Source organism: Zychaea mexicana (genome assembly GCF_025766255.1).
Source record: "Zychaea mexicana strain RSA 1403 chromosome Unknown BDB00scaffold_51, whole genome shotgun sequence".
Classification (NCBI taxonomy): Eukaryota; Fungi; Mucoromycota; class Mucoromycetes; order Mucorales; family Lichtheimiaceae; genus Zychaea; species Zychaea mexicana.
This window is the reverse complement of record NW_026516714.1, coordinates 76178-99586: the sequence shown is the minus strand read 5'-3', so window position 1 is coordinate 99586 and position 23409 is coordinate 76178. Positions and strand designations below refer to the sequence as shown.

Genomic DNA, 23409 nt, shown 5'->3' with positions numbered 1-23409 from the left:
TTATATATATTTCCCCCCCCTCCAAACCAGTCTCGTGGGCAAAATTATTCTTATACAAGGGTTTTCTGGTGTCAATTTTCAACAATGATACCTGAATGATGCATAAAAGCACGCTAGTGAAATCGAAAAACAACCCATGCCATACGCTGCTGTAAGGCGATTTTTCATGGTGGCCAATGTTTGGGTGGCACCCAATGTGCGGAATAAAACCATATACACACACACACACACTTACACCAAAGATTAGAAATCCAAGGAAGATTTTCATGAGGGATGGCGCTTTACTCTAAATGGCATAATGGGGCCAAAGTGGGTGGCCCGGCTGACAGCGCTCCCTCAAGGGTAATTCCTTGATCCACGCTGAATAGTTTATCCCCGTCCAAATAATACTGATCCACGGAAAATATACATATTGCTGGGTGTAGTTGTTGTTGTTGTTGTTGTGCGGCTCCGCCAAGTGTATAGTTCTCCAGTGCCATCTGCTGATGTGATTACAAATACGCTCTTTTTTTTTTCTTTTTCTCCCCCTTTTTCTGTCGTCTAGCGGCTACTGTAACGCGCTTGCAACCTCATATAAAAAAAACAGCCATCCATCCATCTCTTCTCTCCCTTTCTTCCTTCTGCTATGCCTGCATCTGTAATTGATCAATTGCCACCAGAACCAAGTCATCGCGTTCTAAGTGTGGATGAAAAAGCGGTGGTGGATTCATCACCGTGTACCCTCACTGAAGCTAATAAACACCTCTCCTGGATCGAGCGATGGCAACTCGTGTCGCCCTATCTCGTAACAGCCATCCAATCATTCATGATCCAATTTGTCTCGGGCCTCAATGACGGTAACCTGGGTATTATCCTTCCAAGCATTAAAGCCCACTACGGCCTTAACCAATACGTGGTTTCAATCATTTTCTTGTGCAATGCTGCAGGGTATATGACAGGTAAAAGAACGTCTACATATATCCGCAACGCGCGAACAATTATAATAACTGTAAAATACTTCTATTACCACTGGTCGGGCTACAGCTGCTGTTTTGAATGGCTATCTGATCCGCTCTACTTCACAATCCAAAACTGCCTTACTTGGTGCCTGCTCCATGATTGTCGGCTACCTTGTCAACTTGTTTGCCGTACCGTTCCCGGTGATGTGTATTTTCATGACAACGATTGGATTTGGTATTGCATTGACCCAAGCTGCCGCAAACGTAGTTTGTGGTGAAATGCCTTATGGCATGCTTATGTTGAGTTTTCTGCATGGTGAGTGAATAAAAAGCAAAACAAAAAAGGGGAGTGTAGGAGAAAACGTTGCAGAAAACTTTAATCTGTATAATGGCACCCCCAATTTCTAGCTTTCTATGCAGGAGGTGCATTAGTGGGTCCACTGTTAGCATCGGGTCTTTTGAGCAGCCAAAAGCCATGGAATACTTCCTACATGGTCTTGTGCGGCTTAGCCGGAGCAAATGCTATTTCGATTTTCTTATGCTACCGCAAACTACGTACGGATTCAGAAAAGGAGCTGGATGCCGAAAAGGAGCTCATGCTTCATCATCATCAGCAGCAGCAGCAGGATGTACAACATAGCGCCACTACCGTTGCAGCATCAACAACAACACCGTCTGACCAAGAATCCATGACTTGCAAAGAGCAAGCAAATAGCAAGAACACTAACTTGCTATCCCAGATCTTCAAGTTCAGAATCACATCCATTGGTGCTGTGTTTTTGCTCTTTTACACTGGCACTGAGGTAACGATCGGCAACTGGGGTTATACGTACTTGATCAGCACCCGCAGCACGGATACAAACGCGATGGCCCATTTGATGACAGGTTACTGGTAAAAAGTCACACCGCATCCTTTCTTTTGGCACTTTTTTTTTTCCTCTATCATGCTATTCCCCACCCCATAAGAAAAGAAAAGCTATTCAATTCGATGGTGATATCTAGGGCTGGAATCTGCGCTGGTCGACTGTTCCTTGGTTTTGCCACATCGCGGTTCGGTGAGAAACGCATGGTATATTGCTATCTAGCCATGATTGTCGTCATGATGGTATTGCTTTGGCTGCTGCCTTATATCGGCGCAAATGCGACATGTAAGGGTTCTTTTTTCAAAATACTACTACTATTGGGATTTCGTTTGGGGTTCACTAAAAAGTCAATTATACAATCCTTTATTTGTTTTTATAGCGTTGGTGATCACCGGTATCATGCTGGGCCCTATCTTTCCAACCGTGGTTTCTGTGGCCCACAACATTGTTCCTACTCATTTGTACGCAACATGTGTGGGATTCTTATCAGCCGTAAGTATGCTCTTCAATCTTTCCCCGGGGCACAGTTGAACCAAATGCGGAAGGGTTACCACACACACACAAGAAAAGAAACATACTCAATTTTTTTGTGCTGTTGCTCTTATTTAGTTTGCCAGTGCAGGTACTGCACTCTTTCCATACGCAACAGGTGTGCTTATTGGAGCCGAGGGCGTATCTGCCATGTTGCCCTTTTGCATTGCCACTAGCTGTGCCATGCTGATAATGTGGTTCTTTGTTCCCGATCCACGTCCTCCAACGAAATTCTCTGCAAAAATGAGAACTTGGAAAACCCAAATTCTAACATCTATTCGCTCGTAGATGCTCATCAACTGTACTTTCCATTTTATCTGCTGTAAATTTACCTACAAAATACACATATGCTATATCCTTGAGAAACTCTTCCTTCCAACATCCCACATTATAAAAATTATATATTTCTTACATTTAGTATGTTTTGTCGTCAATCTGTTCCGAGTATTCGTCGTTTTCTTGTCGTACTTTTCAATGTTCACACAAAATCTTTCTTACAAATGCAACGATATCATATTATACATTTTTAGGACAAAAAATAACATCATAAATTTAACAGTTATCATTATATGTACACTTGAAAATGTTATACAAGTGACAGGTCTTGGCTATCGCACAGTAGTCGTTTTCTATATAGCATATGATCATGGCGTTCCATGCCCATTGACAATTCAAAATAACGAGTCAGCGAAAATGTCCATTCCATGGCTCGAGAATCGAGGTTTCTGAGCATCTTGTTGACTTTATCTCGATCAGGAAATGGATGGGGGGCTTCTTGTGGGTCATCATCATTGTAATAGACGAGATTTATGTTGAGCTTGTGTATCATGAAATGACGGCGACCTGAGATGACGATGGTGTCTAGAAATCGATCGATATCGTCCAGGGTCACGTTTTCGCAATGGTCAATGGTCAGCTCCTTCAGGCCACATCCCAACGGGGACGACGCCATAGATAACAGCACCTCTGTGGACACGCTTGGCATGTTACAAAACTTGATGCTGACCAATTTTGTTGGTCTTGTCCTCTTATCGTCTTGTCTGGATAGGGCTGTAAAGAAAGCGGTGAGCTGTTGCGAATCGATCCCCGTGCATTGAGACAAGTTCAAAGTGTGTAGACGTTTTGCATTGGTTGCAAACGATGCGAGCTCCATTCCGCCTTCAAAACACGTCAGATCAAGATGTGTCAGATTGGGTACTGAGTATGCGAGAAAACGCGACATTCCTCGATGCGATTCGGTGGGCCTTGTTTTTAGCACGCTCTCAACGCGATCATTGAGTATAAATCGGCAGAGACAGGGGAATATGACCGATGACAGTCGCTCCATGGTGGACTGTTTGCTGTATGGTCTATAACCACATTTTATATCCAAAGAGTACAAACTTTGGCAATATTCTATGGCAAGCAACTGGACCACTTGTCGAGTGTCACAATACTGGTCAAATGAATCGTGGAACACGAGGTTTTCTAAGCCTGAGCTTGCTACGGTCCGTCGATCCATGCTGAGCGAAGCAGAATCGATGGTGTCGTTGCTGTGTGAATGTAGAACAAGAGTCACGAGTTCGCGACAGTGTCGGCGCAGAATTCCCGGAATAAGCGTAGCAGAAGTGTGTTTAATGTTGCGTAAGCCCAATCGCAACCGTTGGATGTGTGGCGTCATTGCTAATATACGTCTTGCCTCAAAGCTACCGTCACTGTTGGATAGATTCAACGCAAGATCAACCAAGTGTTTGTGCTTCTTCAAAGCGCTTGACGACGACGATAAAGTTTTCCATTGACGTATACTGTGTACCGGCCCTGTGTAGTACAGCGACTTCAGGCTCTGGCAATGGTGAAGAATGTCGTCTGGAGACGGGTTGTAGTGGTTAGTGTCGCTGCTGCTGAATGTGAAAGACAATCTTGTCAGCGTTCGGGCACAAAATTCAGCGAGCTGTAAAAAGGACGATTTCGCCATGTAGGGTGCTGAAATTCCCACTAAGTATAAGGGAGCATTATTTGTTATCGGTCAACGATTTAAAAGTTGAGAGAGCCTGTTTCAGGACAAGAAAAATAATCGAATAATCATCTTCGTATGTCACCTTCAACAATCGTGTTGCATTTTTGGCCTTTGAGGAAATCAATGATGGCTGGTAAATTGTATTCACTATGCACGTTTGCCCATACGCGCTTGACAAACGCGCCATTGACATAGTCTTTGTAAAGTGAAAGGGCAGCAACAGTCATCGTAGCAAGGCTTTTATAATCGCTCGTCAAAAGCTGCTCCCACATTCCATGCCAATGCATCATTACTGATCGCCACGAATGACAAACTGCACTGAATTGCCAGCGATCTCGAACCGAAAAGTAACGGAAAATGCTGTCCAGAACTTCCGGAGGGAGAGTTACTAGTCGTGACATGGGGATGAGTGATGATTTTTTTTATATAGACACCGTTTGTGAGTAGCAGTATTTATGTTATAAGAATAAGAAGGGATAATTGACCACAAAGGGGGCGTTGCTTTGTAATGCAAGTTTCATACAAACTCGATCACCCAGTGCATACTGTGTTACAGAGCAAACTGGTGTGGTACAGCGATCATGCCGCCACGATCATGTGAATAAATTCTTTTTTTGATGGACTCTTTCAAACCAATACCGCTTGGTGCGGAAGCAGACACTCCCAAACGTGTTAAAATAATGTGGAAAGTAGCTATTGTACAGCATGCTCTTGGTGCCAAGAAAAAGAGGTGGCATCAAGCAATAATGATGATAGGTAAAAACTCATGTCGTCGTGGAGGATAACAACTTTACACATCAACGGTTGCTGCCGGAACGAACAGCTGGTATGGTACAGCAATCAATGAGTTTTTTTTAACCGACCTTTAGCAATGCATGTTTTCGCGTTTATTCAAAGAAGTAAATATTACGCGTCTGATCCCACACTCGTTAAAAACCTCGTCCGTGCTTCCTTTACGAAAATAAACACAAGTCGCGCTGAAAAGCACTTTTAGCCAAGACATTCACATCAAACGGCGCTCCACCTGTATTGCTTGGGAGGCTCTTGCTGAATACAGTTTTTCTCGATCCTGTTGTTGTTATTTCTGAACAACCTTTGCTCCTGCTTGCCTGCTGCCAAACTGTTCAAATTGGGTCGCCCGTTTTTACAAGGCAATGCCTTTCACAGTGCTTCGCACCGACAGTACCCCCCCCTCACGCTGCAGACATTCCAGGCACATGTACACTACCCACACTTTTCCTATTTCTTTTAACTTCGGTCACTGCAAAGTTTTGGAAGTTTGTCCCTTGTCGGATTGCACGGAAAATGGGCAAGAGTACCCTTCCGAGAGAGAGAGAGATTGTGTGTGTATATAACGCCAGTGCATGAGTTTTGTTCCTGTGTAACTCTGAAAACAACAATGATTCTGGTTTTTTCCAATTAACTTTGCTCTTTCCATCTCTTTTCTTTTCGCTCCTTTGCCAATTCCCGCTCTTTCTGTCAAGACTATGAAGGCAACAATCAAGGTCACTGTAGACCACACTGTGATTAAACAGCTCAAGATAAATCTCAACGGCCATGTCACGAAAGTGACCGTGGAGGCGAGGCTGCCGCCGCCGCTGCCGCAAGCACAATCACAACAACAACAACAACAACAACAACAACAACACGGAGGCGAGAACGTGACAGACGAAGACTATTTTCTGTCAGCCCTCTTCGATTCGTGAGCTGTGTACCCTCGCTCATGTTCCTTGTGTATAGCTCTCTGTCCAATACACAAACACACACACAGTCACACACACTCTCTCTCTCTCTTCAATACTGTATTTGCTATACAAAATAAACCCTTTGTGAAATCTAGCCTTGTGCTGCGCGCAAATAAAGATATTATCCGTTGTTTCTTCATTTATTGCCTACGCATGCGCTTGACTTAGTGTATCAGTAGACTGCAGTAGAGTAGATATGCTTGATGATGCCCTACAGACTTTCATCTACAATGGTCGAGGTTCAAAGGGGGGCAAGCGTAGTCACATAATGGTGAACACATTGACGTTCTGGTGAACACATTGACGTTCTTCGCCCACGTCAGCGATATGTTGCACATTAAACTCTCAGCAGCAGCAGCGTTACTTCATCCCCGCTACAGCATTTAAAATTGACAGATTACAACGAGCCTTCGCTCACTGCTAGTCAACAAGCCAGTAAATGAAACCAGAATAGAATGGTACCAGCTGCGAAAGTATCTACTACGTACCACCATCCTGATACGCATTATACAATGGCTAGAGCTCAGTGTTTGCAAGGTGTTTGGGGATGACTCCTTGTTGACGTATCATCAAGAGACATCAATCGTTTCATCGTCCATAAATTCTGTGCAACATGCTCAGCTTGTCTAAAAAAAACCTGAGAAGTTTGGTAGAATCCATCAACAAGCACTATGAATGGATGTGCAGTCTGCTTCCAGCCGAGTTATATCGTTTGTAATTGTCAGGAAACGACCGTATGCAGCAAACTGGCCTCTTATTGTGTCGACACTGAAGCCGATATATATCCCTAGCAATGGTGGGAGTTCGTGTGGCGTGTGGGCAGCATTTTCATGGCTTGTCGCAATCATGAAAGATGGGTCAAGGGCTATTCCAGCTGCTCGTGTCAAGAAAATTCTACTTGGTGGGATCTTCTTGACGGTTGACGCTATCCCCGAAAACCCGGAACACGAGGACGAGGTTCCAGATTTGGGTCATATAATAGATACCATAGTCCAGCAAGAATATGTGCGTCGAGATTACGGTTGTCTATTAGAAAGTGGTGCTACATATGTAGGATGCGTCCACCTTATAGCCGTCAAGTTGTTACCTCAGCTCCAACGTTTCCGAAAAGCAGCTATACACTCAAGCGTGCTTCAAAATGCCTTATTGACACGTTTTGCTTTCGTTACTGAACTGAAAAGCCCCCGGTTTTTCCCAAATTGGTTGGGCCGGCAAACAACTTCGATACGAATATATTAGTCTACGTTTCCTACCCGTCTACCTCTACCTTGTAATTGAAAGTTGCCACTAAGTCGAAAGCAAAGGCTAGCGAAAAAGGACGCGTGCACCAGACGGAAATTTCACTGTCCCAAAAAAATAAATGCGTGCAGCAGACCCCCACACCAATACCACGACAGGCTCAGTCGACAACCAGATATGATGCAGTGCTTAGAAATCAGATTGAAACAAAAATCAATTGACGGTTAGAAGGTGAACGCACCATACAGCGGTCATGCAAAAGATACTATACAAGTTGATGCTGCTACTGTACTTCTTTCGCCTCTCTCGTAAATTTACATTACGATTTCCGGATATCTTCATTTTTCAAATTCACAAATATTTTGTGCCTCAAAGAATAAAGCTCTCAGAAACTCTTGCTACTTATAAACAAGCGTATGCCCATGAGATATGCAGTGCACTCGACGTTGTTGGACTGTATGCAAAATATCTGGACACAAAAACTCACGCATTATGTTGAGCCTAAAACTAACGCGTGTCCATCCTTTGGACAAGTTGAAATTCAAGGAATCAAAATCCGATATACTGCTTTGCAAATAGGTTGTGTTAAATTTTCTTCAAAGATGTGATATTTTGCTGTGAAGCTTGGTAAGTGACCAAGCCCGTCTCTTCTCTTTTTTTTAAACAGCGGAGTGGATCAAACGCCAAATTTTTGATCCGACGTATTCAGCATTGACACGGGACAGTTGTGTAATGTAAGCTTGAGGTTTTCTGAAAGGAAAATAAAATTCATAAACAATGGAAAAATGTCTCTAGCAATATTGAGATCTCTTCAATTTCTTTACTGCAATAAAATATGCTTAGACACAATTATACAGTGTATAACGAAATGATAATGGGATAACAAAGTGCAGCACGGCAGCAATTGCATATGATCAGGTCTGATTGTAACGTAGCAAGGTCACGCAATGTGTACTTTTATAGAAAGCGAACGTGAGGAAGCTACGGAAGCAAAAAGATAACAGGGGCCCAAATGGAATAACGTATCAAGCACTTTATATTTTTTTTTGTCTGGTGGCTTTTTTTTAACGTACGTTGTAGCATTGACCCAAAAGTCCATTAACAAAAAGAACCTTTATACCAAACTCAAAGAGTCATCGCACATATTGAGCCAAGCTAATAAAATATTAGTGGATTTGGACTTTTCTTTCATTTTTCTCGATAGTACTATCTGAGAAGGGACTTTCCACTTATCTTTGATAACGTTGCTGTGAGTGTGGGCAGCTGTGAAGTATTTTAAAAGCCTTGGTGTGATAGAGATTGTGTTGGCTATAAAACAAAAGGCGCACCGAGTTCTCTTGGATCGAAAAGGAAAATCGCGAGTATTTTCCCTTATCATTTTGTATTCCTGTTGCACCAGTTAGCTTAAAAAGGGAAACCCAGAGTAGATCAAGGTTGAAGAATTCGCTGAATCGATATAAGCGTGTATATATATACAAAGGCCGATTACTTGTTCACTCAACTTTATTGTGGAACTTTCTTCTTTTTTTTTATATATTTTTTTATATTTCGTGTCCTTTCATTAGCTGGTGATATTCTCTCCTTTTTGTCCAAAACAAATGGCTTGGGCTGAAAAGATCAACGATTATGTGGCCCATTCTCGTGCTGGTCGATATTTCCAGCTCGCGGGTTCAGGTGCTCGCCGTGAACGCAAGAATACTAAATTTCTAACCGAGATTCGTGCTGGCCTCACGACATTTTTCGCTATGGTACGTCTCGTTCATCAATGACCACACAGTGTTTATGTATTCTCGATGGGCTAGATAAGATCGCTTCATACTTACTCTCTCAAATATATATATATGTGGAATAATAAGGCATATATCATTTCAGTGAATGCTGCCATCCTCAGTGACAGTGGTGGAACTTGCGTGTGCGAATCGACTCCTGATGATCCTGTTTGTGACCTTAATACTGAATACGCGCTTTGTGTCAATGAATTCCGAGTTCAACTCATTGCTGGTACCGCTATCACCTGTACGATCGCTTGTGTTCTCTTTGGTATTTTGGCCAACCTCCCTCTTGGTTTGGCTCCTGGGTAACGATTTTGTCTTTCTGCTATGCCAGGAACAAGGGGGACTTAACCGAATTGTTTAAATTTTTCAATAGTATGGGCTTGAATGCTTACTTCACGTACACGGTACATTATTTTTCAATAACACATACACGGTATCGACTGTTTCGTCGCTTGCTTACCCGTTCATACATGCGTACATTCCTGTAGGTTGTTGGTTACCATGGCACCGGCAACATTTCATACAAGGTTGCCATGGGTGCAGTATTCATTGAAGGCTTTATCTTTCTACTCCTCACAATCTTGGGTGTCCGGCAATGGCTCGCACGTATCATTCCTATGAGTATAAAACTGGGCATGGGTGTAGGCATTGGTCTCTTTTTATGCTTTGTGGGCTTGCAAACCTCAGAAGGCATTGGTCTTGTGGCTCCAGATTCAGCAACACTTGTCACACTCGGTAAGATAATATATATGCTCTTTTACATGTGACCGGTTGAACAGTAAATGCTAATACCATGTCTTATTGTATAGGTGGTTGCCCTGCCGATATGAAAGATGAGACTGGCGCGTGTTTAGGGGGCACGATGGAATCACCGACTTTGTGGATGGGTAATTATCTGACATCACAGACTACTAAAAATTTACGAGTCAAAAAAACCTGTTTTAACAGATACAAAAATGCTGCTTATATAGGTATCTTGGGCTTGCTTGTGATGTCCATCTTGTTACTCTACCGTGTGCGAGGTGCCTTGTTGCTCGGTATCATCTTTATTGCCATTACCTCATGGCCTCGCGTTAGCGAAGTAACTCTTTTCCCATACACTCCTCAGGGTCAAAACATGTTTGACTACTTTAAGCAAGTTGTAAAACTTCAGCCTCTTGATCGGTAAAGTATTGCAAGATATAATGCTGTCAGATCATTTTATGAATGCTAACTCGTTTCTGCATAACAACAGGATCCTGGCCCAATTTGAATTTGATTTATCCACCGGTGACACCTGGGTCGCATTAATCACCTTTTTGGTATGAAAAAAGAAAAGACTTCCAGTGCTCTCTCGAACGTTTTGTACTGCCATCATATGCTAACAGCTCGTATATTTATGCAGTATGTCGATATCTTGGATACGACTGGCACATTGTACTCGATGGCTAAATATGGTGGCTACATGGATAAGCACGGCGATTTTGAACGCTCATCCATGGCATTCTTGACAGACGCCATTTCCATTATCGTTGGCGCTTGCTTCGGCTGCTCGCCTGTCACCGCTTACGTCGAGTCCGGTGCTGGTATTGCTGAAGGTGGCCGCACGGGTATCACGGCCATCACAATTGGTTTTGGCTTTTTTATCTCCATTTTCTTTTCGCCCATCTTTGCATCTTTCCCCCCTTGGGCTTGTGGCGGGTACGATATCCTTTTATTTTTTTTTTGCTCAAGTTTTTTGTCTCGAAAATAGTAAGTATTCTAAGCTAACATGCTACTTTAAATAATAGCGCGCTCGTCATTGTGGGCAGTATGATGACTTCAAGTGCACGCAACATCAACTGGGACTACCCTGGGGATTCTATTCCTGCTTTTATCACCATTGCCGTTATGCCATTCACTTATTCAATTGCTTATGGTGTCGTCGGCGGCGTTATCGCTTACATTGTCATTAACACGTTTGTATGGGTCATGGACAAGATTACGTTTGGAAGACTCAAGCCAGACTACTCGCAGCGTGAGCCCTATTGGGAAGTGATTCGTGGCCAGCCGTTCCTACCGATTTACATGCGCTACTTGATTGCCAAGATACGTGGAAAGCCGTTCAACTGGCATGAGGACGAGCATGAATTTAGTGATGACGAAGATAACGATGCTTCATCCAAATCCAGTAATAGCAATTTGAAGGACGATGAAGGCTATCCTGAAGTCGTTACCACCAACGGTGGTGCTGGTGGTCATCCAGCGCCCGAGATCCTCAATGAAAAGACTTCTGTTTAATATTATTTAATTAACTATAGTAGATCATACATCACCAATACGTCTATTTTCAACTCATATGATATATTTCTTTCATCACTAATATTCAATAAATGGAACTGCATGAAATTCACGCATCTTATCAACCTTTGCTAATGGGTAGTCCACTTTGTTGCTTGACAAAACATTGATTTTCACGGACGGCTGTGAGCGGATAATATAGCTACATAGCTGCATTGATCCACATACTGCCGAGTTTTCTGAAATGTAAAACGTTTGTTCCCTAATAATTAGCTGCTATGACCATAACGTATCGATGCTAACTAAAAAGTTGTAACGTACATTGAGTGGGAAGTAAGATAACTGGAACAAACAAATTGTTACTTATTCTTTGTTGGCGTAGTTGTCCAAATGATCTATACCCGCCAACTGCAAGTCGTAGCATGTATCGGGTAAATATTTGGAGTTCTGTCCGTGTCGCTGCTTTTTTCCCTCTCGACAACACTTGCCCCACAATTCTCCTCCTCCTCCCCCCATGAGTCCGATCCGGTCTGTCTCCGAGGCGATCAACGCCGTGTCTGCTGTAGTTTTTCTGTTTGGGTAATTCACTTGCACGATCGCTGCGTTCTATTGGTGGCAATAATATTCATTCTCTCCATGTGTACATGTATCCATTATTATATAGCATGGCAGGCACGCTGCAAGTAGTCCAAGTCTCTTCATTCCTGCTGAGACCATTTTCGGAACGATTACTTGTACGGATAAATTCGTCTCTCGTCGGCACCGTTTGGGGAATCATGCAGGTAAGAGAGAGAGAGAGAGAGAGAGTAAAAAGAGGCAGAGAGACGCTTTTTGACAGAAACGCCGTTTAATAAACTCTTAAAAAAATAGCATATATTTGAGGTAACACTGCCACTATACACACACCACTGCTTTTTTCAAGTAACGTCATATTAGGTAATGATGGTATGATGGTTAAAAACAAAGATCTATGTTATAGAAACGACAAAAAGCTCGTATTACTTTTTCTGGTGATGTGATCCCGCATAGCGAGTCTGCGATCGTCATAAGCAACCATCGGTCATGGACCGATTTCTATCTTTTGCATTCTGTTGCTATTCGCCGAAACATGCTTAGCAACTGTAAAGTAGGTTTGAGAGAAGGGAGACGAATGTCATTTAGTAGTTTTTGTATGAATTAATCGAGATTTGCTTAGTATTTTGTCAAGGATTCGCTCAAATGGGTAAGCGATCCCTATAAGGAAGAATGGATGTGCGCGTAGCATGTGGGACTAAAAACATTGACGTTCTTTGTTTTGTGTAGCTGCCGTTCTTTGGCTGGGGCATGTGGGTAAGTTCTTCAAATACATGGTTGTGACTAGGCAGTCGGATCTAATTTACTTCAAGTTGGCGGATTTTTTGTTTGTTCAAAGAGATTGGACGCGCGATCAGCGTAGGATCGAAGCTACCTTTTCCAACATCAAGCGGCTGGAGACTCCGGTGTGGATCATGAGTTTTGCCGAAGGCACACGCTTCACACATCAAAAATTAAAGGAGGTTGGTGTACAAAGAAGGCAAAACTTGCGTCGATTGTGGAATACACAAAACTGACAACGATGTTATAACGACGGCTGTTAGAGCCAAATATATGCAGCTCAGCAAGGTTACAGCATCATGCATAATGTCCTCTTGCCTCGCACACGCGGATTTGTGACCTGTGTCAATGCATTCAGAGGCTCTCATGTACAATATGTGTATGGTAAGTAGCTCGATATATGGACAACAGAAGGGTTGATGGACAAAAAAAACCCCCCAAAACAAGCAATTTAACCAAGTGTGTGTATTAGATTTCACGATTGCATATTGCCATCGACTCAAAGGGAATTTAGAAGAGTTCAATATTGCACCAGATATGGTACGCCTGCATGTACGAGAGCTGGGCGACGAGTATGACTTTCACGTCAACGTAAAACGGTTTGCTGTCAAGGACTTGCCTGACAACGATGAGCAGCTGGCTGCTTGGTTACGAAAACGTTATGTTGAAAAGGATCAGTTCCTATCGAAACTACGTCATGGATGGACAAAGAACCTGGATGAACGCGTATGGGAAGAAGAAATGTAAAAGAGAGAAAGAGAGAGAGAGAGCATCCCCGTAAGTTATTTTACCATAAAACATGTAACATAGAAATGCTATACCCCGCTCTGCAACAGATACAGTATCAATAAAGTTTACTAGTGTAGATAATGTAAGATAAACTACATAGTTCACTGGCTCCTGTTGGTTGTTGTTTGGATCATGTGCTGTTCTAAAATAAAAAAAAAATGTGGTGAGACCCCAGGGCAATCGACACCACCCGAGTCGCTCGGGAAAATCGAGCGCGGTTATCGAATGACTTTTTTTTTTCTTCTTCCCTAAAAACCGCCCTTTTTGGATTTGGAAATTCATGCGCTTTGTTTCTTTTTTACTGCTCCTTATATCCATCCTTCTCTACCACTACTACAGCACCTACTACTCAGACGACATGGGAAACGAGACCTTACCTATTCTTATTATTGGTGGCGGTTTGGCAGGATTATCTGCTACGGTCGAAGCAGCGACACTGGAACCTTCTGTTAAAGTCATTCTTGTAGACAAGGAAGCCAATATTGGGTAAAAAAAATAAACTTGGAGAGAAAGCCACATTGATCACTAATCGCCGGTTGATAATACAACAAAACGCAATTATATCAGTGGTAATTCTGCAAAAGCAACGTCTGGAATCAATGCCATGACCGAACCGGGCGATTCGCTTGACGCGTTCGAAAGAGATACCCTCGCGTCAGGCGGCGGGCTGTCCAATCCAGACCTCGTGCATAAGCTTGTGCATGAAAGCGAAGAAGCTCTGGCATGGCTCAAGTTGCAAGACCCGACCTTGGATCTGGGAGTTGTCTCTCAATGCGGTGGTCATACGCATCCACGTACCCATCGATGCCCTCCAGCACCGGATGGCAGACCTGTCCCAGTCGGGTTCCGGACCATCACTGCGTTGAAAGACCGAATCGCCCAGCTGAGCAACGTGCAAGTGTGGACCAGCACTCGTGTGGCCAATATCTATCCAGAGGAGAAACGCGTGCGACTTGTCAAGGAAGGAGAGACACTGGATTTGGATGTGTCTGCGGTCGTGCTCACAAGTGGGGGATTTGCAGGACAGACACAGGAGTTGCAGCAGCCCGAGGGGACCAAGACCTTACTAAGTGAATATGCACCCCAGCTTCTCAACACTGCCACGACGAATGGACCATGGGCCAACGGTGACGGTGTGCGGCTGGGTTTGGCTGCTGGTGCTGCGACAAAAGATATGGTAAAAAACAACAAGAATATCGCTGTCTTGGGAGCACTTCCGCTAACATGCGTGATGGGAAAATTTGCTCTTTAGGAACACATCCAAGTGCATCCAAGTGGTTTTGTGGACCCAAACAATCCAAATTCAGGCTCAAAGTTTCTGGCGCCCGAAGCTTTACGTGCTTACGGTGCAGTGATGCTGAATGCTGATGGACACCGGTTTGCAGACGAACTGTCCAGACGTGATGTGCTGACAAAGTCGATCTTTGAAGCCAACAGCCGTGGCAGGGGTCATTTACCGCCAGATTATGCCTCCTGTTATCTGGTGCTGACCGAGCCTATGATTGAGCAGTTTGGTAAAGCAACGGCCTCGTTTTACGCGAAAAAGGGCCTCTTTGTCCAGTGCAACGGATTGGACGAGGTGGCAGCATACATCCAAGTGGATCCAACACAGCTCAAGGACGAATTCACACGCTATGACATGCACGTTGTGGAGCGCAAAAATGATACCTCTGTCAAAGCAGCTCCGGATGCTTTTGGCAAAACTGTGTTTCCAAACCCCATCACTTCTGACGGTACCTATTGGGTCGGCATCATTACCCCATGTGTGCACTACACGATGGGTGGACTTGCTATCAACAGCGAAGCCGCTGTGATGTCCTCTAAAACTAACAATCCCATACCAGGTATGTGAAGGGGTATCTTTTGTGTGTTTAATACTACGTTTCGACTAAGAACGATTCCTTCCACAAGGTCTCTTTGCTGCTGGTGAAGTAACGAGCGGCGTTCATGGCCGTAACAGATTGGCTGGAAACTCGCTTTTGGAATGTGTGGTTTATGGAAGAACAGCTGGCCGTAGTGCTTCTTTATATGCTAGTGAAAATTAAAAGAATAAAATACATGATTATCTACGCTAAGTATGTGAATATTATATACAATTGTTCTTGAATCGGTGGCTCCATGTACAGTTAAGAAGGTGGTGGTGGTGGTGGTGGTTGGGATACTCGACGAGACGACCGTAATAATTCGCCAAATGCATTCGGATCGGTGAAGAATGTCGAAAACAGCTGCTTTTTTCTTGGAAACTTATCATCAACCTTGGTAGCCTATATACACAATTTGTCAATAATCATTGATAATATGTGACACTGCGAGTTGAAATACTTTACGTTTTCCAAATCAGCTAAAGTGTCCTCCAATTCTTGGGTGCGAAGTTCAAGATCACTTTGGAGTTCCGTGTACGACTTTATACATATATATATACAAATAAATAGATTGAGTTAGAATCGATATATCGCACATGGAAGAAAAAGACCTCACGTACCGATGGCATCATGTTCAGGTTGTCCCGCGTATGAGAATGCTCGTATAAGCTATCCATTAACCCTTCTTTGGACTCATCGCTAAAATTGAATCAATGATCAGTTTCTTTCCTTCAGGCCACCAAAAAAAATTATTCGTTCTACTTACAGAGCACAAGCAGCGTCTAAAGTAGAGTTAAAATTGTTTGACCACTGTTCTGTCCATTTCTTCTCGTAATGCAATATTGCGTTGAGCTTGGTAAGTATAGAAGAGCCTTGGAACGATCTCCTTCGTAATCCTGGTAAAGAGTCGAGTTTCGCTATCATTGGAGAAATGGTGTTGTTAATATCAAAAAGATAATAAGTTGCACCATATCGTAACCGCTGATCTTGGACAAAAAAAAAGAGAGAGAAAAGGCTACCTTGACATAGCAGATCGTCGATCTGAGCAATGATAATTTCATCCCGCAGCTGGGCATCAGAGGAAAGGGATGGTTTTCGTTTGTCCATAGAGATTGATGATTGCAGTTGCTTGTAATTGTCATTTTCTTCAGCAGCTTCACTCGACAAGGCATCCAAAACACTGATACGTTGTTGATGGTAGTGATTGTCGACTTGGTATGCGTAGCTAACAAGCTTTTGCATAGCTCGTTGTTGCTTTAAAGTATCCAGCAGCTGTGAAGATTGTTCCCCCCAAATGCAATGTAAGCATTATACACATATCCATTAACACCTATTCACCAATGACGTGACTTACAACATCGAGATTTGCTGAGTAATGTTGTAGCAGCTCGTAGTCATCACTCGTTTTGGCAATAGTCAATGGTGTTCTGATGGTTGCATCAGCGAGTTTTGACAATAACGGCTCAATATCTCGGTGTTGTATCCTCCGCTGCTCTTCTGCTTCCTTTTTGATAGTGTCCCCAAATCCCTCAATGCTGGATCTAGTCACATAAAAGCGAAGAATGCGCGTTGATAAGTAGCGACATCCATGGAAACAAGTGGATTTCAGATAACATGTGCATATACGTACTTGAGTATCGGGATAACTTGCGGAAGGCCTTTCAGTTTCTTCAGATCCCTTTCAAGACTCTGAACTCGCGCTTCTAATCCTTTCTGCTGTGCTTTGGTTTTGATGTGGGACAGTTCATTGCGCATATAACTAAAAAATGCAGAGGTTAACTATTTGAAGCAAACATTTTTCAACTGCTTAAATATACCGACATACTCTGCTACCAAATTCTCAATAGCATCGCCTGCATCATTCGTTGCATTATTATTAGCTTCCAGGAACGGCAATTGATCGCGTAATTTTGAAAGTGCGTGGCTCAAGTTGTCGTAGAGGCGTTTATCAACACTCAAGTAGTCGTTGAAACCATGTGTATCACCGCAAAGAGATGGCTGTTCTGTGTCTAAGAACAATTATTTGAACCGAGTGGACCTGAACAACTTGTTGAATTGCATGAAAAAATTTACCATGATCCTCCGCAAAGATCTTTCGCGCGAGTTCTAGTGTTGCAAAGAGCGATCTGTCGTATTCGATACTTTGACGATCCATTCGGCAGTTTTCATCACTGAGTTCCTGGTCAACGTCAAGCAACGAAGTTTTTAATGCGGCGAGTTTGGCTTCTAACGTCGTACACGTTTTACTTGAAGAAAAGAAAAAGAGGGGTGAATACGTTGGTATTTCAGGGCTCATTTACACGAGTTCATCAGTGTTTTCCTTGTTGCTGTTGTTCTTACGGACAGCACTTGTGCATACTTTAGCTGCTCATTCTGTGTATCCAGGATTATGGCAAGTTTTGCAAACTCGTTGGGTGGTTCCGGTCTATTTTACACATACAGTGTTGAGTTTTTTTTCTTTTTCCAACCGAAACAATCAGGAACATTGGCAAAGTATAAAGCGAGTTATATACCGTGTCGATGAGGAAGCCTCTCTTTCCCACTCATCCTCAAAATCGTCCAGCTTACGCTTAGTCTCGGAATCAGATCGTGGGTTGAGCATACCGCGTCTTACAATAAAATAGGGTTCAACAAAGAAAGAGAGAACGCGCGCTTTTTCTCAACACGAACCCCGCACCACTTTTTTTTTCTTTGTGGTGCCATATTGTATAGAAACGCACATGGACGAAAGGCAACAAGATTCACAAGTGCTTGGAAAAAGAGCACAAAAACTGAATGCGCTCAACAATAGAATGGTCAACACAGTAGTGGAATCACTTAGGTAACAATTATCTTACCTACTATGAATAAAAAGCAGACTACTCTATTAACACTTTTGAAACGTTTTACCCATAAAGCCAAGAATTTAAACAATGCTTTGAACCAATTGCTGATGGTCACGAACAAGAGCTGGAATCTTCGCATGATCAAATTGTCATGTATTGCAGCTCGCATCTGTGGGTAAGAGCCTTTCTTTTTCCCATAATAATATTACCGATGGTTCTTTTAGTTTCAGTTTATGCGCGTGCTAATATTTCTGTCTTCTCGATAGAAACAATTCGACATGATTGCAACTGACACACAGTTAATCGACAAACTCAACAAAATGGAAGAAGATATTCGACAGCAGAAAGAAAATCCAAGCGCAAAAGCTCAACCAAGGTATGTCAAAACCAGTACAATTTTATTTGTGGCGAATATGAGTTTGGCCTAATATGGTGTACTATACTACAGAGTCGTTCCAGAGCCAGACCAAGTCATTCGATCATTACGCGTCAAACTAAAGATGGAAGCGCTAGCAAAACTGCGTGAAGATGAAGCAAAGGTTTGTCGCGATATTGTTACGGGTTGGTTCGCTTGCAATGCATATGTGTGTATATTAAACACACAACATACTTAGTTACGAGTGGAAAATGAGCGGCTGATGAGCGAGATAGCTGCAAAGACAGAAACACTTGAAAAAAAGAGGACTGATGTGAATACCACGCTGAAACAATATCATGAGGTAAAACGCAAAGGGATTGATCGCATATGTATGTATATTAGCTGTCTTCATACAGTACTGAAGTCGTTTTTCGCAGATTATGGGGGTTGCAAGATCTATACCAGTGGAGGAATTGGAGGCAGTCGTCGATCAGATATCCTAATTAATTCCCTTTGTGCTCTTTTTCGTTCACCCCTAATTTATCCATATGTAAATATTTCCATCCTATCATAATCCTTGCATGCACACCGTAAATCATATATGTTTATTGTTCAAACTCTATATATAATGGATACAATTTTCTATTAACCTCATCATCTCGCCATGACTGGGTAAGGCACAACAACGTTCTGCATCTGTCTGGATTGATTGTGGATATAAACTACGAAAAAGTCGCCACAAAGCATCATACTTTTGTTGTCATGTCCGAATCAATACCATGAACGTGAACCACCATGCCAGTGCTGTGTTTTTGCATATGGCACGTTAATTCATTCTCAGACAAACCAAAAAGTAAGCGAGTCACCCAATCGCATGATGAAAGAAAGAGATTTTTCTTTGTGCTGTCCTCTTTCTTCTTGACAAGTGCTTGCAAGGGACCATGGAGACACCCATTGAAGTTCTGCGGATCGAACACAGCGCCATATCCAAAGAGCTGAGTCGCTTCAGAGCCTGCGACAGCGAAACCCGATGCTTCTACTGCCGCGAATGGTCACAATACGTCTACAAGAAGCATTTCGTGTGGAGCGCCAAAACGCAGGAAGATGTCAGCCAAGATGATCCTGAGAAGCTCTTGGCCGGCAGATATCAAGTAAACCTGCTCAATGGAACAACGCCGGCAAAACAAAAGGAACGATCGCCCAAATTATCAGAACGATTCGAAAAACTCCTGGAAACACAATCGGAATCCAGCAGCGATGCAACATTGACCGAGGACATCATTTCAGCGTGTGCACTGTGGCAGACTTTGCCTAGCAGCCTATCCGGCCTACCGTCGATATTCGAATCGGTTCAATTCAATCCGTATCCAGACGCTATACCCTTAGCCGACGACCCCAAAGAGCCAGCACACTTGCTCGATCCACTCATCATCGAGCGCCAAACGCTGTGCTTGCCTGCAGAAGGTTTTCACTTGTTGAAAAATCTCACGGGTGATATTTTAATGTCACATACTCAACCAACATGCAACCATACACGGCCCGAGTCGCGCTCACCAGCGGATCTCGAGATTGATCGGACGATATACAACGAAAAGCTGGATCAGGTGACAAAGGGAGCCATGAAGGATCTGGAGCACGCATTAGATCATTCGTGGCGACACCTCACCGAGTTCTTGCAACGGCTGTTAGAGTTGGAAAAGGAGCGCAATATCCTGATGGGAAGACGGTCGAAAGACAGCGTGGATCAATTTGCAGAAAAGCAAAAGATGCCGACGTTTCAGGACTATTGGGAGGAAAAGACGACCGAGTTTAAAAAGAAAAAGATGGATGTCAAGACAGTGGATACGGCATTGACGACGTACTTTGATCGCCTCTCGCACTGTGCAGAAGAGTTCCAGACCGATTTTGCCATCACGCGTCTGGCAGCGTTGCGTCGACTTATACAGAAGCTGTGGGATCTGGTTGTACCGACGATCCAAAAGATGGCCGATCGCATGGCGTCGCACGAACAGCAGGACGAGCGTCACATGGAAAACTGCAAAGCAGTTTCGGCATCCCTCCGTGGATTGCATCCAGCCGATGACGTTGATGTGGCAGTGAAGCGGATACAGAGCGAGATGGATGGCCGCGTCAAGGAATTCAAGCAGGACATTGCAGCGGTTCTACACATGTACAAAGAGGAGACGAAAACGAGTGTGTCTGCCAGATTGGACAAGGTGGCCCAAAAGGATTTCAAGCGCAAGCTGAAACGGGCAGAGAATGGATACCACTCGTTACGTCAATATTTCAAATACGAGGTGACGCAAAAGATATTTCCAGAGCCACTTTTTTGCAAATTCTGTCTCGTATGCATCGAAGCATTGATGCAGGAAGGCGAGGTGATGGAGGCTGTAACGATCGAAAAGGAGGTGAAACGGTTTTTAGAGTCTCACAAGGATCTGGTGCGGCAACGGCAGCAGCTGTTGAATGAGTTTGAAGATGGCGTGCAAGTAGGGCGTCGCGAGCTTGCCGGTGTGCTTGGTAAGCTTTTCCTAAAGGAAGGAATGCGGATACAGGGTGAAAACCTCGCGTTGAAGCGGCAAAACTCGCTGCTGAAATCAATTGGCATGAGTGGCCAGACGGAAGGGTCGCCAGCACCGACGACGCCCTCTAATAAAAAGAAGAAGAACAAAAAGAAGAAGAAAAAGGCAGCGGCAACGAGTGCAACATCTAGTACTGTTGGTGTCAGTGACACCGCATCGGTATCTGCGAACGAAAGCAGTAGAGCACCTTCTGCGTGCTCCTCACCCAGACCGCCAGCCCAAGCACCAATTGACGATGATAGCAGTAATGTAAATGTCGATACACTGGCACCGCCCGTTGAAGTTGATCAACCACCATCACCAAAGATCGACGACAAACCAAAATCACCCGAACTATCGAAGCAGCAACCCGCAGCCCCTGAGCTGCCTTCTGCGAAGCAACAACAAAAGCAGCAACAAAAGAAAAAGAAACAACCCACTGCCGCGCAACCAAAGAAGGCCAGCGACAAGGTTTCTTCTAAACCTGCCACTGAAGCAACCAAAGCGCCGGTCGCAACCCATGCACAAAGTGCAGCAGCATCCGAGGTATCACAACCCAAAATAAAAGCAACTAAAGAACCACAGCCTCCGCAAGAAGCCATGGACATCAGTCGCAAAGCTACACCATCGCCTGAAAAATCACCGGTCAATCCTGTAGCAGCCGAAGCAGAGGCCGGCAATCTGCTTGGTCCTGTCAATGACGACGTAGACGAAACAAAGTCGGAGAGCGTGCAGTCAGAAGACGCGACGATAACAGAACCAATGTTAAGCGAGCCGGTACAGCCTGCACCAGCAAACGCGTCGATCAAAAGCGCTGTCGATTCACCAAAAGCAACGGCAGACAACGGCGGATGGAACAATGCAAGCACGCCGGGCACGTTTACGCCACCTGGCATAGCTGGAGGATCATCACCATCACTCAACCTCAATGGCAATCGATCTTGGAGCCCAATGAGTCGAGAAGGAAGCGGCAACAGTTGGAACGTCAACAAGCCTCTGCTCTCAACAACAACGACAACGTCGACTGGATGGGGTCCAGGGCTCGGCGGTGGATGGGATACCCCGAAATCCAACGGTGGTGGTAGACCTGGATGGCTTGACAATGGAACGCCGTTAGCAGACAATCATTGGCTTCAACCACAGCAACAGCGGCCACCTGGATTGGCAGCAGCAGCAGCAGCAGCAGCAGCAGCAGAACAACAACAACAGCCAAAAATGTACCAACAGATACCTGTACCTGACGAGGTCCGCGACTTGAGTCCGGACAATTTGATTGCACTCGTGCACAATCTGCATCAAGAGAATGGGCAGCTTGTACACGCAATGAATTCAATGCGACAAGAGATGGCGTTAATGACTCGACAGTACACGGACATGATGACGTTGTCAAGAGAGCGCGAGGAGCAATTGACGCAAATTTTTGAGGCACGAAGACGGACGGATATGGAGGAATCACGACGACACTTTGCCGGATTAGAATCCAAAATTAACAATCTGCAGCTACAACAACAGCAGCAGCAGCAGCATGAACAACCCTCTCTGTTATCACCCATCAAGACATCGTCGGCCGCGCCAGGTGCTGGTATCATGGCTGGCTTTGGAAACCAGGACCTGTTTGCAGGCTACCGCGAAGAAATGCGCTCAAACCATCACCACAACCGAAAACTGTGGCAGAAATCTGTCCGTGTTCGTTGCGGCAATTGTGGTGGAACTGGCCATTCCAGCTCGGAATGCAAGGTAAGGAATAGAAAAGGTGACAGTGTGTGTATATATGTGTCTCCTTGGACTAAACGGCCCTTTATATTGTCATCAACAACAGGATTCATGCCGTTATTGTGGTGCAAGCGATCATTTGTCCGAAGCCTGTCAGTTCAGCTAACCTGAAAAATAACTTCTTCTCCTCCTCCTCATCCCCTTGCCCCAACCCCCACCTTTTTGCACACACATTTACTTATCGCCACCATCGCTACAACTACTAACTATTTACCACACACACACACACACACACTACCATCACTCATATTGTATATTGCATTGTGTTTTTGTTCTTTCTTTCTTCCTCTCCACTTGTACATCGTCATCGTCCCTAGCATCCATTCCCCTTTTTCCCCTCTGGAAACCATCTTTTGTATGTGCTTTTCGCTGAGTTTTCTTATCGTAATAACAACTCTCATTATGCATACCTCCTATATGTACCCAAGAAGCAGGTCAAGAGTTCATTGACTCATGTTTAGGCGAACCTCACTGTCCCAAATCGAGATAGCCACCTGTAATGATCTTGTTTTTTTTTTAAAAAAGAAAACTGACTCGTTTGC

At 44.0% G+C, this 23409-nt stretch overlaps 9 protein-coding genes across 9 annotated transcripts; 7 read left to right on the top strand and 2 right to left on the bottom strand.

Annotated features, from left to right (window-relative positions):
• Positions 1–805: 805 nt before the first annotated feature.
• On the top strand, positions 806–2620 carry BDB00DRAFT_765979 (major facilitator superfamily domain-containing protein; the record flags this gene model as incomplete). Its single annotated transcript, XM_053119557.1, has 7 exons — positions 806–938; positions 1024–1254; positions 1347–1437; positions 1579–1830; positions 1941–2086; positions 2181–2293; positions 2411–2620. 7 exons carry the CDS (start codon positions 806–808, stop codon positions 2618–2620), a joined length of 1176 nt encoding a protein of 391 aa, XP_052978327.1.
• Positions 2621–2773: 153 nt separating this feature from the next.
• BDB00DRAFT_459749 (uncharacterized protein) lies at positions 2774–4814 on the bottom strand. The gene is made up of 2 exons (XM_053117460.1): positions 4411–4814; positions 2774–4306 (listed from the first exon to the last, which is right to left on the bottom strand). Exons 1-2 carry the CDS (start codon positions 4727–4729, stop codon positions 2919–2921), a joined length of 1707 nt encoding a protein of 568 aa, XP_052978326.1. The 5' UTR covers positions 4730–4814; the 3' UTR covers positions 2774–2918.
• A 1001-nt stretch (positions 4815–5815) lies between these two features.
• On the top strand, positions 5816–7145 carry BDB00DRAFT_873706 (uncharacterized protein; the record flags this gene model as incomplete). Its single annotated transcript, XM_053127128.1, has 3 exons — positions 5816–6030; positions 6799–7030; positions 7128–7145. The coding sequence occupies 3 exons, from the start codon at positions 5816–5818 to the stop codon at positions 7143–7145; spliced, it is 465 nt and encodes a 154-aa protein (XP_052978325.1).
• A 1681-nt stretch (positions 7146–8826) lies between these two features.
• Positions 8827–11832, top strand: BDB00DRAFT_911722 (permease family-domain-containing protein). Its single transcript, XM_053128668.1, has 9 exons — positions 8827–9060; positions 9169–9389; positions 9461–9491; positions 9576–9822; positions 9897–9974; positions 10059–10251; positions 10322–10388; positions 10472–10767; positions 10857–11832. Exons 1-9 carry the CDS (start codon positions 8911–8913, stop codon positions 11344–11346), a joined length of 1773 nt encoding a protein of 590 aa, XP_052978324.1. The 5' UTR covers positions 8827–8910; the 3' UTR covers positions 11347–11832.
• Positions 11833–12454: 622 nt separating this feature from the next.
• Positions 12455–13446, top strand: BDB00DRAFT_883582 (uncharacterized protein; the record flags this gene model as incomplete). Its single annotated transcript, XM_053128248.1, has 6 exons — positions 12455–12472; positions 12542–12568; positions 12649–12675; positions 12732–12881; positions 12963–13083; positions 13172–13446. 6 exons carry the CDS (start codon positions 12455–12457, stop codon positions 13444–13446), a joined length of 618 nt encoding a protein of 205 aa, XP_052978323.1.
• Positions 13447–13689: 243 nt separating this feature from the next.
• BDB00DRAFT_830018 (FAD binding domain-containing protein) lies at positions 13690–15645 on the top strand. Its single transcript, XM_053123996.1, has 4 exons — positions 13690–13974; positions 14056–14665; positions 14741–15332; positions 15400–15645. Exons 1-4 carry the CDS (start codon positions 13769–13771, stop codon positions 15531–15533), a joined length of 1542 nt encoding a protein of 513 aa, XP_052978322.1. The 5' UTR covers positions 13690–13768; the 3' UTR covers positions 15534–15645.
• BDB00DRAFT_830013 (uncharacterized protein) lies at positions 15559–17997 on the bottom strand. The gene is made up of 10 exons (XM_053123995.1): positions 17864–17997; positions 17424–17775; positions 17176–17359; positions 16981–17109; positions 16705–16891; positions 16370–16622; positions 16117–16267; positions 15971–16049; positions 15816–15890; positions 15559–15752 (listed from the first exon to the last, which is right to left on the bottom strand). The coding sequence occupies exons 2-10, from the start codon at positions 17644–17646 to the stop codon at positions 15615–15617; spliced, it is 1419 nt and encodes a 472-aa protein (XP_052978321.1). The 5' UTR covers positions 17647–17775; positions 17864–17997; the 3' UTR covers positions 15559–15614.
• BDB00DRAFT_830012 (uncharacterized protein) lies at positions 17998–19256 on the top strand. Its single transcript, XM_053123994.1, has 6 exons — positions 17998–18171; positions 18248–18350; positions 18442–18551; positions 18624–18714; positions 18790–18894; positions 18971–19256. Exons 1-6 carry the CDS (start codon positions 18071–18073, stop codon positions 19034–19036), a joined length of 576 nt encoding a protein of 191 aa, XP_052978320.1. The 5' UTR covers positions 17998–18070; the 3' UTR covers positions 19037–19256.
• A 147-nt stretch (positions 19257–19403) lies between these two features.
• Positions 19404–23101, top strand: BDB00DRAFT_830007 (uncharacterized protein). The gene is made up of 2 exons (XM_053123993.1): positions 19404–22831; positions 22914–23101. The coding sequence occupies exons 1-2, from the start codon at positions 19475–19477 to the stop codon at positions 22971–22973; spliced, it is 3417 nt and encodes a 1138-aa protein (XP_052978319.1). The 5' UTR covers positions 19404–19474; the 3' UTR covers positions 22974–23101.
• The last annotated feature ends 308 nt before the right edge of the window (positions 23102–23409 follow it).

What these genes read in the sequence shown, in the direction of transcription:
- BDB00DRAFT_459749 (XM_053117460.1), bottom strand. Translation starts at nt 4,729, where the DNA reads ATGTCACGACTAGTAACTCTCCCTCCGGAAGTTCTGGACAGCATTTTC. An exon ending in ATGCAACACGATTGTTGAAG is followed by an intron (nt 4,307 to 4,410) that starts GTGACATACGAA and finishes CCTTATACTTAG; the next exon opens with TGGGAATTTCAGCACCCTAC.
- BDB00DRAFT_911722 (XM_053128668.1), top strand. Translation starts at nt 8,911, where the DNA reads ATGGCTTGGGCTGAAAAGATCAACGATTATGTGGCCCATTCTCGTGCT. An exon ending in CCTCTTGGTTTGGCTCCTGG is followed by an intron (nt 9,390 to 9,460) that starts GTAACGATTTTG and finishes ATTTTTCAATAG; the next exon opens with TATGGGCTTGAATGCTTACT. An exon ending in TCGCATTAATCACCTTTTTG is followed by an intron (nt 10,389 to 10,471) that starts GTATGAAAAAAG and finishes ATATTTATGCAG; the next exon opens with TATGTCGATATCTTGGATAC.
- BDB00DRAFT_830018 (XM_053123996.1), top strand. Translation starts at nt 13,769, where the DNA reads ATGCGCTTTGTTTCTTTTTTACTGCTCCTTATATCCATCCTTCTCTAC. An exon ending in GACAAGGAAGCCAATATTGG is followed by an intron (nt 13,975 to 14,055) that starts GTAAAAAAAATA and finishes CAATTATATCAG; the next exon opens with TGGTAATTCTGCAAAAGCAA. An exon ending in GTGCTGCGACAAAAGATATG is followed by an intron (nt 14,666 to 14,740) that starts GTAAAAAACAAC and finishes TTTGCTCTTTAG; the next exon opens with GAACACATCCAAGTGCATCC.
- BDB00DRAFT_830013 (XM_053123995.1), bottom strand. Translation starts at nt 17,646, where the DNA reads ATGAGCCCTGAAATACCAACGTATTCACCCCTCTTTTTCTTTTCTTCA. An exon ending in ATTGAGAATTTGGTAGCAGA is followed by an intron (nt 17,110 to 17,175) that starts GTATGTCGGTAT and finishes TGCATTTTTTAG; the next exon opens with TTATATGCGCAATGAACTGT. An exon ending in CGACGATCTGCTATGTCAAG is followed by an intron (nt 16,268 to 16,369) that starts GTAGCCTTTTCT and finishes CTCCAATGATAG; the next exon opens with CGAAACTCGACTCTTTACCA.
- BDB00DRAFT_830012 (XM_053123994.1), top strand. Translation starts at nt 18,071, where the DNA reads ATGGACGAAAGGCAACAAGATTCACAAGTGCTTGGAAAAAGAGCACAA. An exon ending in AGCGCAAAAGCTCAACCAAG is followed by an intron (nt 18,552 to 18,623) that starts GTATGTCAAAAC and finishes ACTATACTACAG; the next exon opens with AGTCGTTCCAGAGCCAGACC. An exon ending in CGCTGAAACAATATCATGAG is followed by an intron (nt 18,895 to 18,970) that starts GTAAAACGCAAA and finishes CGTTTTTCGCAG; the next exon opens with ATTATGGGGGTTGCAAGATC.
- BDB00DRAFT_830007 (XM_053123993.1), top strand. Translation starts at nt 19,475, where the DNA reads ATGGAGACACCCATTGAAGTTCTGCGGATCGAACACAGCGCCATATCC. An exon ending in ATTCCAGCTCGGAATGCAAG is followed by an intron (nt 22,832 to 22,913) that starts GTAAGGAATAGA and finishes CATCAACAACAG; the next exon opens with GATTCATGCCGTTATTGTGG.